The sequence below is a fragment of the Mesoplodon mirus genome (genome assembly GCF_964341445.2).
Source record: "Mesoplodon mirus genome assembly, chromosome: 4".
Taxonomy (NCBI): domain Eukaryota; kingdom Metazoa; phylum Chordata; class Mammalia; order Artiodactyla; family Ziphiidae; genus Mesoplodon; species Mesoplodon mirus.
The window spans coordinates 19,138,467-19,155,182 of NC_138979.1; the positions used below are offsets into that span (position 1 = coordinate 19,138,467).

The window sequence follows — 16,716 nt, forward strand, 5'->3', positions numbered from 1 at the left end:
GTTAGGTTGTAACCCAATCATTACATTCCTTAGGGATGCAGCCGAGGGAGGAAGAAGGTTAAGCTATGTGTAGTTTGAAATATTATATAACATGCTTTCTTGACTAGAAAAGAGGTAAAATAATAGAACGGAAATCTGGCTTTTCCTGAAGCATTTATTACCTAGAGGGCAATCAATAAGGAGAGAAAGAAAAAAAGACTGAGAAACCCTGCCTTAACTAAAAAATAATTTGACCTTACTCCTAAAATACACATATCCAACAATAATGAAGAAAATCATGCTACTGAGAATAAGGAGCGAATACAGTCCAATTTATTTTATCAAATGGAAGGTTTACTCTTTGTGTATTAACATTATTCTAAGCTAACATTATTTTGTCAGCATTCTATAAAGGAAACTTTATTATATTTTTAGTTCCCCTCAGCTTTAATAGCTTTAAAAAGCCCGAAACAGAATATATAAATTAAGTAAGATAACTTTCAGTAAATTTATTCACTTGGTAAGCAATCTCCTCAGAATAGATACTTTCAAAGACACACCTACATTACCTTTGTGGTCTAAAAGTTATTTCTGATCCAAAAGAGTTACCATTCCATTAAATGAGAAACTGGCAAAAAACAGTAAAGAAGGAGGTAGTATAAGTTTAAAATAAGACAGGTTAAAAAAACTCAACAATCTAAGGTCTGTGTCAGGGTAGGGAATTAAAAAAAAGAAGTCCATCTAGATGCCTAGAAGCCAAACATTTACTATTAATATACTGCAAAAATAAAAAAATTGGAATCTCATATACTGAGCAAGAATAATTTCACACTTGAATGAGAAATGAAATATTTCAAGAGAATTTGACAGAATATATAGGAAAATGAAGAATACCTTGACTGCCATTCATGTAACCATTTCATTTCCTAACAGAATTTGTATGAAAAGGTACATAGCATTTCTATCATTAATTTGACACACATAGTTGGTTTTGGGTAAGGTGAATGTCACTCTGACCTGGCAATCCTTTTCCCATCTGGGACTGCTGTGGCACTCGGATTCCACACTGGACATGAAGGTGTGGGATTGACTGCTGGTGCTGGATGTCGCCAGCCTTTTCCTAGACTGGAGGAGATGGGAAGTTAGACACTTCACAGGCATCCCGGGGTGGGAGGCAACGGTTTCAAGACCTGTGGGGAAGAGAAAACATTGAAGCTTATGTCACATCTTTCCTACTTTCCCGCTGATCCCGAATCTTTACAGATAATTAGAAAAAGTATTAAGTGTTTCATATCAGAACTATTTCCATGTAAACATTATTTCATCCATAAGGATGGCTTTGGGTGGTTTTGGCATACAAGTACTGTTCTGAAAGTTAAAAAACAAAGCAAAACTCTCAATATTCATAAAGTAGAAATCAGGACAAGGGAGCGAATTTACATAATTAGGAGGAAATCCATTTTGAATAATCATTATCCAACTTGAAACTTTTCTTGATGAAGGACCATTTTTTTGTTGTTGTTTTTGTTTTTGTTTTTTGTTTTTTGTCTTTTGCTGTACGCGGGCCTCTCACTGTTGTGGCCTCTCCCGTTGCGGAGCACAGGCTCCGGACGCGCAGGCTCAGCGGCCATGGCTCACGGGCCTAGCCGCTCTGCGGCATGTGGGATCTTCCCGGACCAGGGCACGAACCCATGTCCCCTGCAGTGGCAGGCGGACTCTCAACCACTGCGCCACCATGGAAGCCCGAAGGACCATTATTGATGTGCTATATCCAGGTGTGCTAGGAGGCTGGAATGGGACTACATTTACTCGATTCAATTTGTATTTAATTAAAACTGCGGCTTTATTTTAATGTTGAGGTTTACATGCTTACAAGTGTGGAATTATACACATCCATAGAGACTTTTTTACACTACTGGGTAAAACAAATAATAGTGATTTGTCTAGGAGTGAGCCAGTGCAAGAAAGCAGCACCATCTATATGATACAAGTTCCTGTATCTTATATACAAATAACGATGCTAAAAATTGTTGCTCTGGGACTTCCCTGGTGGCACAGTGGTTAAGAATCTGCCTGCCAATGCAGGGGACACGGGTTTGAGCCCTGGCTTGGGAAGATCCCACATGCCGCAGAGCGACTAAGCCTGTGCACCACAACTACTGAGCCCGCGTGCCGCAACTACTGAAGCCCACGCGCCTAGAGCCTGTGCTCTGCAGCAAAAGAAGCCACCGCAATGAGAAGCCCGCACACCGCAACAAAGAGTAGCCCCCACTCGCCGCAACTAGAGAAAGACCGCACACAGCAATGAAGACCCGATGCAGCCAAAAAAAATAATCAATTTTAAAAAATAAAAAAATAAAAATTGTTGCTCCTGAACTTAAAATGAGACACAATAGATAATCATGCTATTACTACAGATCACAATACATGCATGTAAAGATTTTATATGTATATAAAAAGATATGTATATCTTGTTTTCTCTTTCCTGAAAAAGGTGAACATGACTTTAATCCCAAGTAAATTCTTAGTTTACTATAGTTTTTTTGATGTAATAAACCTTAGAATTTTAAAACTGTAAGGAGATTTGAAAGTCTGTCTAAAACAACTTTCTCTTTGGCACATAAATCCTCTCAATGGGATTCCTGAGACTCACTGGACACTGACCTTGACATCTGAGTAAACTGCTCAGCTGCTTTTCCCCAGCAACATGGGAACTTGATCTAATGCGTCTGCACACTGTATATTTGCTACTGAGCTCCTTCTGGATCACCGATACGATCAGACCATTCCCTGCTTTGAAACTTTTGGTGGCTCCCCTTTTTCTATAGTTTACATTCCAGGCTCTCTGTAACAACACTGATCCTTCCCCATGTACCTTCCCCATCTACCTGCTAAACTTCCTTTTTCTTTGCACATGCTTCCCATTCTCACATGTTGTCCTGTTGTCTAAAGGTGGAAGATACTTCCATGTGTCCATGCCTTTGCTCATGCCTCTATATGAAATGCCCTTTTCTAATATACTTGGAGCTATTAAGATCCTATTTCTCTTTTTAGGTCCTGCTTGGCTGTTCCTATATCTTTATTTAGAACCATTCTTGATTTTTCCAGTTAGCAATGATCACTTTTTGTGTTGGGTCATAGTATTCTTCCTATGGCATTTATTTTATAGGACTGTTATTATTATCCCTTTATACCTACAATCACCACAAAATTACAGGTTCTCCGGAGGCAAGGACCTCTCATATTCATCTTCATATTCACTCATGTGACCAGCACAGTGCCTACCACATTCTGATCAGATTAAAAAATGGCTGAGGGAGATGCAATCATTTCCCTTAAGAACAAGGCTATAAATCACATCTGCATATCCTATATTTTAACAGTTTTCTGGGTTTTTTTTTCCCCAGCCACACCACACGTCTTGCAGAATCTTAATTCCCTGACCAGGGATTGAGCCCAGGCCAAAGCAGTGAAAGTGCCGAGTCCTAACCAGGACCACCAGAGAACTCCCTAACAGTTTTCTGTTTATCAAAGTTATATATATATTTCAGCTATTTTGATGTTCACAGAAGTGTTTGAAGAAACAAGAGGAAAGGGTCAGTGGACAGAAAACTATATTTGTAGTCAGGAATTAATTGACCCACTTACTAGTATGTAACTGAAAGTTTTCAAATATTAATTTTCTCATTTGTAAAAAGGAGGCAATTCTTTCTATCTATCTGTCTACCCATTCATCCATTCATCCAAGATATGTACAGATTTGAGGACCAAATTCTAAACAAGGTAAAATCTATGGAAAAAACAACACTAATTACCCTTCAAAGCATCATTATTCACATTCCCAAGATGATGAACATGCATGCAGACAACTAAATTGTCCACTGTTGATAAGTTATAGAGGGTAAGGTTAAGTGCTATACAAATGTCCCACTTGCCTCCTTTACTACTTGACTTTTGTCTTTTATTGTGTAATAATTAAAAACCATACCTTTACTTCAACTATTTTATTTCAGAATCTTTTGGAAATAATTTTATAAAGGCACAGAATAGTACAAGTACTACATCTTCTCCATATAAGACTTCCATAGATTCAGTATAGTAATATTCACCCAATGATCATTACAATGTTATAGCTAATTGAAGAATTAACTTGACATTTTATTCTGTTGATTTAAAGATCTGCAACAACCCCTGTCAGAAATGGCATTTACATTATAAAATAGAGGAATGCCACAGAGCGTTTGAATATTTGAATATTCCAAAATACTTTGTTCCTCAAAAGATACATTTAATGGAATAAACTACCTTTTCTTTTATACTCACATGATTTTAGTAGTTTGCTAGAATAAGGAGTAATGTCCTTTTGATCTATAGACATAGGACAAGTTAGTCCTTGAGAAAGCTGTGATGTTTCAGATACATGGGTTGAAAGAATATTTGCAGTCTTGACTTTTTTCTGCAACTGGTGTGTGCTATGAAAAAGAGAAAGAGAAAAACAAATGCTATGATTTACCTTCACAAACACCACCTAAATGCATAGACAGTTATTACACCTAAGTAGATAAAATGTTGAAGTAATTCAACATGCTTGATATTTTAATTCATTTAAATGGCAATCATGAAAGGGCATATTATATGAGTTTTTTCTTATCAAGTACTTACAAATCCCAAAGAGCTGATGAGAGATAATACTTGTCCAGGGGTTCTTGAATAATAATCTTGCCTAGGTTTAGCCATAGATGGTGTTGTAAGAATATCCATCATATTGATATCTATGTATGGAAAGAAAAGTATATGATATTCTTCAAAAACTTCAACTGTCATTGACTAAATCAATACTTATTTGTTCTGAACTTTGCCTCACTTTCCACATTATTAACATTATCTGTAAAGTTGGCTTGTGCAAAACAAATAGAGCTGGGAAAGCCATCACGCCACACAGGAAACATGTACGACTAAGCAGACAGAGAAATACAAACACCATATGTTCCCTCTATATACATAATATAAAAAACAAAACAAAACAAAAAAACAAGCGCAGGGATACAGAGAACTGATTGGTGGTTGCCAGAGGTGGGGGTAGGGGGTGGGAGAAATGGATGAAGGGGGTCAAAAGATAAAAATAAATTAATCAATTAAAAAAAGATAAATACAAGAGTGATATCTAACTGGCAAAAAAATAATTCTTGGTAATAAAGTATTAGAAAAGGAGGTTGAGGGGACTTTCCTTGTGGCACAGTGGTTAAGAATCTGCCCACCCATTTTTCACAGAACTAGAACAAAAAATTTCACAATTTGTATGGAAACACAAAAGACCCTGAATAGCCAAAGCGATCTTGAGAAAGAAAAACATAGCTGGAGGAATCAGGCTCCCTGACTTCAGACTATACTACAAAGCTACAGTAATCAAGACAGTATGGTACTGGCACAAAAACAGAAATATAGATCAATGGTACAGGATAGAAAGCTCAGAGATAAACCCACACACATATGGTCACCTTATCATTGATAAAGGAGGCAAGACCATAAAATGGAGAAAAGACAGCCTCTTCAACAAGTGGTACTGGGAAAACTGGACAGCTACATGTAAAAGAATGAAATTAGAACACTCCCTAACACCATACACAAAAATAAACTCAAAATGGATTAAAGAACTAAATGTAAGGCCAGACACTCTAAAACTCTTAGAGGAAAACATAGGCAGAACACTCTATGACATAAATCACAGCAAGATCCTTTTGGACCCACATCCTAGAGAAATGCAAATAAAAACAAAAATAAACAAATGGGACCTAATAAAACTTAAAAGCTTTTGCACAGCAAAGGAAACCATAAAAAAGATGAAAAGACAACCCTCAGAATGGGAGAATATATGTGCAAATGAAGCAACTGACAAAGGATTACTCTCCAAAATTTACAAGCAGCTCATGCAGCTCAATATCAAAAAAACAAACAACTCAATCCAAAAATGGGCAGAAGACCTAAATAGACATTTCTCCAAAGAAGATATACAGATTGCCAACAAACACATGAAAAGATGCTCAACATCACTAATCATTCGAGAAATGCAAAACAAAACTACAATGAGGTATCACCTCACACCGGTCAGAATGGCCATCATGAAAATATGTACAAACAATAAATGCTGGAGAGGGTGTGGAGAAAAGGGAACCCGCTTGCACAGTTGGTGGGAATGTAAATTGATACAGCCGCTATGGAGAACAGTATAGAGCTTCCTTAAAAAACTAAAAATAGAACTACCATGTGACCCAGCAATCCCACTACTGGGCATATACCCTGAGAAAACCACAATTCAAAAAGAGTCATGCACCAAAATGTTCACTGCAGCACTATTTACAATAGCCAGGAAATAGAAGCAATCTAAGTGTCCATCGACAGATGAATGGATAAAGAAGACGTGGCACATATATACAATGAAATATTACTCAGCCATAAAAAGAAAGGAAATTGAGTTATTTGTAGTGAGGTAGATGGATCTGGAGTCTGTCATACAGAGTGCAGTAAGTCAGAAAGAGAAAAACAAATACCATATGCTAACACATATATATGGAATCTAAAAAAAAAAAAGAAAAAAAGTGGTTATGAAGAACCTAGGGGCAGGACAGGAATAAAGATGCAGACATAGAGAATGGACTTGAGGACACGGGAAGGGGGAAGGGTAAGCTGGGACAAAGTGAGAGAGCGGCATGGACATATATACACTACCAAACGTAAAATAGATAGCTAGTGGGAAGCAGCCGCATAGCACAGGGAGGTCAGCTCGGTGCTTTGTGACCACCTAGAGGGGTGGGATAGGGAGGGTGGGTAGGAGGGAGACGCAAGAGGGAGGAGATATGGGGATGTATGTACATGTATAGCTGATTCACTTTGGTATACAGCAGAAACTAACACACCGTTGTAAAGCAATTATACTCCAATAAAGATGCTAAAAAAAAGACAAAGGAATCAAAACCTATCCATACAAAATAAAACATAGCACAAAACATTGAAGATAGTAAGAGAGAAAAACATGGGAAAAGGAACTATAAGAAAGTTCTTTGGAAAGAACTATGTTTATTTACAATGTCCCTAGGAAAACTTCCTGTGCCTTCTGAAGTCGCATTAACACTGGATCTTCAGCTCTCCTTTTTTTCTTTTGGCTAGCTTAATAGTGTAAAATGATTCATTTATTACTTTTTTAAATTAGCATGTCTAGTGCTACGAGTAGTGAAATTAACATACTCCCATATATATGTATTCGTGAATTCCGTGTTTATTTTCTCTGCCCCTTGTTTATCAAGGTGGTGCTCAGGTATATTTGAATAATTTCTTTAGGTATTAGTTGTCTGTCATGTTGTAGTTATTTTAGTCATTTTACTGATGTTTAATTGGTCAGCACCAGTTTCAGTAGGGATAAAAATTTGGAAGAACAGAAAGTGTCAGTTCCTCTTTGAAGATCCAAAGATCTTCAAGGACATTTCAGGATATAAGATTAGTTAATCCGTTTTTGTCTTTAATTGAATGAAAATACCAGTATACCTTTTTAGCCTATTGCAGAAAAAAATAATCATCAAATTTTATTCATTATAAACTAACAAAGAAAACAGTATAAATTAATGAAATGTAGTGTCTAAAATGTGTTGGATTTTTTAAAAGGTACTTACTTGCTGTGTTTCTTACCTCTATTCAAAGTAACTTTGGAAAGGCCAAAATCTGTTAGTTTAATATGACCTTCATTAGAAATAAGCATATTGTCTGGTTTCAAATCCCTGCACATATAAAAAACAAATAGCAGATAACTAAAAAAGAGCTAGTGTTGATTTTAGAATTACCAGCGAAAAAAAACAGAAAGTTACAGAACAATCAAACCCGACTTATTTTCTCTCATTGGTGGCTTTGAAAGTGCAGAAAACTCTCAAAAGCAGACTATATTTTGTATATCTGAATCTACAAGAAAGTTAACTATTTAATGCTAGATTATCTTTGGCATTATTCATTACATATTCTATTAAAATAAATAAACTTCATTAGGTAAAATAAACCTCAAGCCAGGTCAAAATCATATTTACCTCTTTCAAGGAGGGTGAGATTAAGCCTTAATCGAAAAGAGCCACTTAACCTTTCTTTGCAAAGAGCAAAACACTGTAAATCAGCTGGCATTATAACATATAGCACTTTTATATGATGTACAGCTAAAGGAGTGGAAAAAAGATTCAATATTCTCCACAAAATGGGATACCCGAAGACAAAGCAACATATTCAAAACACACAGGGAGATGAAAGAAGAGTTGATATAATTTCTAAACTCACACAAGTTACTACTAAACTTTAGATAACCCAGATATGTGGGGTTATGCAAATATTTAAGACTCAAATATTTAATACATAATTTGATTACTTGTGCTTTAAGTAATAGTTTGGAGAAAAGTCAGTCTTTACCTGTGGATGATTCCATGTCTATGAAGATAGTCTAGAGCCAATGCCACTTCAGAAATATATTTCACAGCCATCTCTTCATCAAAATAACCATATATGTGTAGGAGAGACTTGACATCTCCACCTATGAGATACTCCATTACCTGTCAAAAGGAATATAAATATTGCAAAATAAAACCAATATGACTACTTTAAAAATATCTTACTTGAGCATTACAGTTATGCATTTTTAGCATGGTCCTATAAGACACATTTTCTTGGTGTCACTCAGTACACATCAATACCAGGTTTACTCATACTGCCATATACTTTTTAAAATTTAAATTAAACTGTTTAGTCTGAACAAAAATTCAGACATACACAAAAGGTGTGAGAAGAGCAGGATGACTTCTCATATTCTCTCCATCTACATTTGCCCATCATTAGCACTTTGCCACATTTGCTTTCTTCCTCTCCACATATATGAATATAAAAATGAATATTTATGCTAATCATTAACATGATTGTTACATAATAAACATAACACAATTATTAACATCATTAACATAAATACCTTACATGCATGTATTTTTGTTCAGATTAAACAGTTTAATTTAAAAAAATATGGCAACATTAGCAACTGGTATTAGTCTATAACTTTAAGATTTTGGCTGACTAACTCAAGAATAAAGTTGAAGAGGTCATCATGTATCTCCCAACAAGGTCATTCTTATGTAACGAAAGCATAATAAAATGCACGGAATTTAATGCTAAAATAATGCTATTACCTGTTGTATAGTCTGTATTCAAATTTCTCTGATTACCTCAATATTGTTCCTGATGGCCTCTCTCCTCGTCTCTCATGCCCAGGCCAGGATCATGCATGAGATTTAGTTGTCATATCTCTTTCGTATCTTTTAATCTGGAATAACTTTTTGCCTTTTTTTGGCAGGGTGCTGGATGGGGTATGGGACGGTCTTTCATGACATCTGATTATTTCCATATGATTCAATTCAGGTTATGAATTTTGGGCAGGAATACTACAAAATGTAGTATGAGTACTTCTTAGTGACTTCCACCAGATGACACTGCTAAATATTAGTGTGTTCCATTCCTGGTAATGTTAACTTTGATGACTTAGTTAAGGTGGTGACTTCCAGGTTTCTCCACTGAAGAAGTATTTTCTCCTTCTTTGTAATTAATAGGCAATCTGGGGAAGATACTTTGCAACTATGTAAATACCTCTTTCCCCAACAAACTTTCAAGCAATGATTTTAGCATCATATGACTGTACATGATTTTTGCCTGAATTCATTACTGCTATGAGGCTGCAAAGCTCTATTAATCCTTCTACATGCACTAGTCATTATTCTCAAAATTTTCTATAGTTTCAAGCTATAAAATATTGCCTACTAAGGACTTGATAATATAAGGTCATTTCTTTCCTCTTTAAGGCAATCACTTCCCTGGTACACAGAGGTTAGTTAATATTTGTTGATGGTATGAATCATTAAAACATTACTGAGCACAAAAACTGTGCTAGCATGGGGAATATAGCATGAATAAAATGTAACTGATGCACTTAACGATTATAATTTAGTAGGAGGGAAATAAGTAAGCAAACAGATAACTGTATTTGAGCTCATGAGAATGCTTGTTTTCTCACACCCTCATCAACAATGATTATCAATACTTTTTGTCAATCTAAGGAAGAAAAAATGAACTTGTTTAAATGTTTATTTACTTTTAGGGAGATTTAGCATCTTTACACTGCTTTTTGTCTTGCATATTTCTTCTCTGAATCACTTGTATTCTTTGCCTATTTTTCTACTGGGGTATTTACCCTTTCTTACTGACCATGTATATGGTATTTTGTGTCAATGTAGGCTTTATTTTTCACTTAGTAAGATGTGCACCATTCTATTGAAATAATCACATCAGTTTTCTTCTAATACTTTTATGGATTCCCTTTTCAAGTAGAAATCTCTGACACAAAAGGGGAATAAATGAACTTTGCACTATCTCAAGTTTCATAACCTCACAGAATTATTTCAAGTGACTTCAGAGAACAGAATCTTGACAGTACATACATCATAAGGGCAAAAAGAATTGCAAAGAAATCCTAAATTGAATCCAGTTGTTTTAGTGTTAGGAAAACAATACTGGTATTGCTATGTTGAAAATACTATATGCATATATATATATATATATATATATATAGATAGATAGATAGATAGATAGATAGATAGATAGATATAGTTAGGAACCCAGATTCTCAGGGTGAAAGAATACAAATATTTTTCAAAATATTTTTATATTTTATATATTTTTCAAAAATGTTAACTAAAAATTCTGTAATTTTCCTTTGACCTGGAAATATCAGCATGAACTCATGATATATTTTTCTATAAAAATGTGTGTTTCCTAGTCTGCCCACTGAGAATGCCTAAAAGGAATGACAACCTAGTGGCAATGAACTTTTCTAATCACTACCTCCTAGATCACGGTCTCTAGACACTATTTCCCAAAAATGAGCTAGACCTCCTTGCCTAGATCTAGTTCAGGATATTTGCAAAATGAGACTTAACTATCTTGTCATGACAGAAAGCAAGGAAGCTATCAGAATACTAGGATAGTATAAAAAGACAAAGAAATGAACTGAAGGGGCTCCCACTCACTAAAGATGGGACAATTTAAACACAGAAAAAAATGACTGCAATGGATTAAAACACATCAAAACTACAACATTCCATGAATTCATAAAGATACTTTAAAAAACACACTTATTTAGAGGTTGCACTTCTGAAAACTGGTGATGAAAGGGAAAGAATCAAGCATTTATTCTGCCTTCCTTAGACAAGCTGTATTTCAGAGTAATGAAATAGATAATAAGGGAAAGTTCTTTATAGATGAATTCCAGCTAATAAAAGCTGAAGGAATAATAGAATATTTTAAAATCATCATTTTGAAAACCTTAATAAAGAATCCAGGCATTAGGGTAAGCTGGGATGAAGTGAGAGAGTGGCATGGACTCATATATATTACCAAATGTAAAATAGATAGCTAATGAGAAGCAGCCACATAGCACAGGGAGATCAGCTCAGTGCTTTGTGACCCCCTAGAGGGGTGGGATGGGGAGGGTGGGAGGGAGACGCATATATATGTATATGTATAGCTGATTCACTTTGTTATAAAGCAGAAACTAACACACCATTGTAAAGCAATTATACTCCAATAAAGATGTTTAAAAAAAAAAAAGAATCGAGGCACTGAATCACAGGATGCCAAGACCATTACATGAAAGGTTGGTGGAGGAGTTGGAATGGATTAAACAAATTTGGTGAAGTGTTGCCAACTGGTGAACTTGGATGATGATATATGGGAGTTCATTATAGTAATCTTTCAATTTTTGTATATGTTTGAACGTTTCCGTAATAAACATTTCCATCTTTATGTTCCTTGTACTTAGCATAGTACCTGGAAAGTAGTAATCAATTATTTGTTGTTATTGTGGCTAAGTTTAGTCATACTTTATCTTTTTGTCTCAAAGTAGCTTTGATTTCTAGGAAATCTTTTGTCTAAGCCAGTGCTTCTCAAACTTTAACATGCCTGGGGATCTTGTTAAAATTCACAGTCTGGGGAATTCCCTGGCAGTCCAGTGGTTAAGACTCGCACTTCCATTGCAGGGGGTGCGGGTTGGATCCCTGGTTGAGGAACTAAGATCCCACATGCCACACAGCACGGCCAAAAAACAAAAAACAAACAAACAAAATCACATTCTGATTCAGCAGACTTGGAGTGCAGCTTGAGATTCTGCATTTGTAATAAGCTCTCAGAGGATGCTGATACTGCTTGTCTGTGGACACACTTTGAGTATCAAGGATCTAAACCAGCGATGAAGTTAGTACACAAGATATGGCCGCCTATCTGATCTCAGGAATAATAATTCAAAAATATTATAGTAGGGACTTCCCTGGTGGCACAGTGGTTAAGAATCCGCCTGCCATTGCAGGGGAGATGGGTTCGATCCCTGGTCTGGGAAGATCCCACATGCCGTGGAGCAACTAACCCCATGCACCACAGCAGTGGAGCAACTAACCCCATGCACCACAACCGTGCTCTTTGGCCCATGGGCCAGTTTGCCAACTATTGGCTTAAAAGATGTAAAGTCAATTATTCTGTTTGTTTACACTAAACAGAAGCTATTGGAGTTACCAAACATTTAATCCACACACTGTCTCTGAAGTCAGAAGAACCTCTAGAACTTGAAGTCAAAACACCTATCATCCTCACCTCTTCCTGCCTCCACCCAAATTCCTCATTAGAATTAAGAGTGTAAGCTGCTGTGTTAAATGAAAAGCAAGCAGCTCTCCAAGTCCATACACCCCAAATCCACCACTTCCCTAAATCTTTCCTTATTATACCCCAAGCTTTATGTAGTATTTCTATTATGCATCCTTTACTTAGCAAATATTTGTAGCACTCTGTGCCACACACTGTTCTACATAGTTTATATCAACCTATTGAAATTTTATAACAACCTTTGAGGCAGGAACTATTATTATGTCCATTTTGCAAATGGGGAAACTGAGGTGTGATAGTTCATTTTATGTGTCAACTTGGCTAAGCCATGGTACCCAGATATTTGGTCAAACACTGATCTAAATGTTGCTGTGAAGGTATTTTTTAGATGAGATTAACATCTAAACCATTAGACTTTGAGTAAAAGCTGATTACCCTCCATCATGTGGGAGGGCCTTATCCAATCAGCTGAAGGCCTGAAGAGAAAAAAAATTGAGGTGTCATCTCCTTCTCCTCCAAAGAGGAGGGAATTCTACCTCTTCACTGCCTTTGAGCTTGAGCTGCAACATCAACTCTTCCCGGAGTCTACAGCCTGCTGGCCTACCCTGCAGATTTTGGACTTGCTTGCGCCATAAACATGTAGGGCAATTCCCTAAAATAAATACCACCCCCTCTCTCTACACACACACACACACACACACACACAGACACAGGCAGACAGACAAACACACACACACACACACTCTATTGTTCTTTTTCCCTGAGAACCCTAACTAACAGAACAGGTAAGGTAACTTGGCCAAGGTCATAAAGCTAGTAAGTGCAAGATCTGGAATTCAAACCCAGGTAGTCTGAATCCAGAGACTGTAATTCTTAAGTCACTGGGTTCAGTGATTTCTGAATGAAGAGAAAATGTCAAGTTATTTACTCACCAAGTAGACATTGTTTGCTGACTGCAGTGAATAGTACAAATGCACAATGAAAGGACTTTTGCTTAGGGCCAGGGCGTCCCTCTCAGCTTGTACTTGATGAGTCATATTTTTGTTGATCATGTCTGCTTTTTTGACAACCTGTAGTACGTAACATGACAATAGACACATCCATTTTATTTTTTATGACAAAGTATTCTCAGGTTTCCAAGTTGCTGTCATGAAAACAATCAGAGAGAGAAAACACAGATGTTGTTTGGACCTTACATTGCCAGCGGGGAAACTCTGCTAGAAAAACAGCTAATATGGTGAAAACAAACAAAACTTTCTTTAACATAGAACTGCTTATCTTGGTATCAAGTGGCAAAAGTATCACATCCCTTTTGATAAGGAAAAAGATGTAAGCAAATGCTCCTTGACTACCCTGCCTATTAGCAGAAAAAAAATTCTGTTCTATTCTTCTTACAACTAAGCCAAAAGATAGTAATGTTCCTAATACGTCCCCAGATAATCAGGAATGTAGGCATAGAGAAAGAGTAGCTAATTCATTTTTTTAAATTTCTGGTTCTTTGATGGATGGAAATAGAAACAGAAGGAGGAGGAATGTAAGTTTGTTTGCCTGGGAAAAAAATTTCTTAAAAATGGTTAGAGTTTACTGAAACTTAATGGTCTCAGATGCTGTGTTATAGAAAATAACTAACTACTCTTTTTAAATCTCAAGGTAACTGGTAAGGAAGCAAAACTATAATCTACATTAAAATTGGAGCACTAGGGCTTCCCTGGTGGCGCAGTGGATAAGAACCTGCCTGCCAATGCAGGGGACACAGGTCCGATTCCTGGTCCGGAAAGATCCCACATGCCGCGGAGCAACTAAGCCCGTGCGCCACAACTACCGAGCCTGCGCTCTAGAGCCTGCAAGCCACAACTACTGAGCCCACAAGCCACAACTACTGAGCCCTCAAGCCACAACTACGGAAGCCCACGCATATAGAGCCCGTGCTCCGCAACAAAGAGAAGCCACCGCAGTGAGAAGCCCGCGCACCGCAACAGAGTAGCCCCTGCTCGCCGCAACTAGAGAAAAGCCCGCGCACAGCAACGAAGACCCAACGCAGCCAAAAATAAATTAAAAAAAAAAATTGGAGCACTAAACTGAATAGTTAGTAACATTGAGATCAATTCTCAGGAAGATTACAAGTCAAAAAAAGGCATATTTCTTCCAAAGATTCAATAGAACATGTAATAAAACCATTAATACGCTGTAAATTCCAGCCTTAGAGCCTTTCCGTAAGAAAACAAGGGAAATTGACAGAGCCAGTCTGAAACATGATTTCACCTATCATTCCACTAGATTGCAAGCTCTATGAGGGCATGTTCGTTTTGTTACCACTGTACACAGACTCTACACACAAAGCGGATATTCACAAACACTTATCAAAAAGTGTATTGGTGTTTTCATTTCAACAGCTAATAGGGACTGGTTAGTATAATAGAAGGAAACGCAAAAAATCTTGGGAACATATGAAGCGAGGGAGAATTAATTTCAGTAGGGTGGGTCTGAAAGATCAGGAAAGGTTTGAAGGGGGGCTAAGATGAACCTTAATACATACATAACATAGGTGGAGGAGAGCAGAGAAGGGTGGAAGGAAGGCACTTAAGGAGGAGACAGAATAAACATAAGTTTGGAAGCAAGACAATACAGAGCATTCAAGGACTAGCCAATTGTCTGGCGTGGCTAGAACATAGACTATGTAGACGATACAGTGGAAGCTTAGAGCCAGAACTTGGAGCATGACCGCTTTTCTAAGGAGTTTGGACTTTAGCTTGCACGGCACAGCCAAAGGAGTAAAATAGTGATTCCAGTTAGGGGCCTGTTCCAATAGACTAGGTATAGAAATGAAGGCCTGACGAACCTTAGAAACATCATGTCAAGTGAAAAAAGCCAGATGCAAAAGACCATACATTTCATGATTCCATTTATATGCAATGTCCAGAAAAGGCAAACCTATAGTGATAGAAAGTAGACTGATGATTACCTGGGGCTAGGGGTGTTAAGGGGGGGAGACACTGCAGATGAGCAAGAGAGGTCTTTTCAGGGTGATGGGAATGTTCTAGAATTGGAATGTGGTCATGGTTACTCTATATTTAATTTACTAAAAACGGAATTGTACTTTTAGAAAGAAAGAAAGGGAAAGAAAGAAAGAAAGAAATGGAAAAAGTGAAGTCCTGTACTTGGGCAGACTTCGGAATGGAATGGAAGGGGTAATACAAATGAATATGAGACAGAATTGACAGGCCTAGTGGAGAGAGAGAATATACAGATGAAGTAGAGAAAAGTTAAAATGACTGAAGTTTCTAGCTTGAATGACAGAGATGGTGGTATTATTACATGGAGAGAAGGAACACAGGAGGCAGTTAGGTGGAGAGGACTGTTCGAAGTTAGGCAAGCACAATTCCTAGGTGCCTGCTAGATATTCACACCGCAATGTCCGACAGGAAGTTGAAACTGCATCAGGCTGCTGGCTTCTTTCCTTTATCACCATCACTCAGTGCTGAGATGTGAGTAATCTGAAACTATGGGAGTGGATGAGAATCAAGAGTGGCCAGAACAGCTTCAAATATATTGAAAGCTCTTGAATGCTTTGGAATGATATATACTACTGCAAGGATAAAGGAGTGATTTGGGACATATTTCAGCTCTGTCTTTAAATATAAGTACATTCTGGATTTATAGAATGAAGAGAAAAGTGGGGTTTAATGAGATCTTTTTGGTTATATAGGTCAGAAGTTAATCTACATCACAGCATGCTGACTACAGTTAATCCTACATTGTATATTTGAAAGCTGCTGAGAGAGATCTTAAAAGTTCTCATCACAAGAAAAAAAATTTGTAGCTGTGTCATGATGGTTGTCAACTAGACTTATTGTGGAGATCACTTCGCCACAGACAAATACTGAATCATTATGTTGTACACCTGAAACTAGTAAATGTCAGTTACATCTCAATAAAAAAATGAATCTGTCAAACTGATAGAATTAAAATATAATATGGAAATAACTGTTTCAAATTTAAAGTTTCAACCCTAATCCTGGT

The 16,716-nt window shown here is 37.0% G+C and overlaps 1 protein-coding gene across 1 annotated transcript in view; it reads right to left on the minus strand.

Moving 5' to 3' along the window:
• The window catches only part of MASTL (microtubule associated serine/threonine kinase like), a 30,629-nt gene that overhangs the window by 13,403 nt on the left and 510 nt on the right, over positions 1 to 16,716 (minus strand). The window contains 7 exon segments of the mRNA XM_082616631.1: positions 997 to 1,169; positions 4,303 to 4,421; positions 4,423 to 4,451; positions 4,642 to 4,751; positions 7,660 to 7,748; positions 8,419 to 8,558; positions 13,629 to 13,766. Of these exon segments, the coding sequence (XP_082472757.1) occupies positions 997 to 1,169; positions 4,303 to 4,421; positions 4,423 to 4,451; positions 4,642 to 4,751; positions 7,660 to 7,748; positions 8,419 to 8,558; positions 13,629 to 13,766 (798 nt within the window).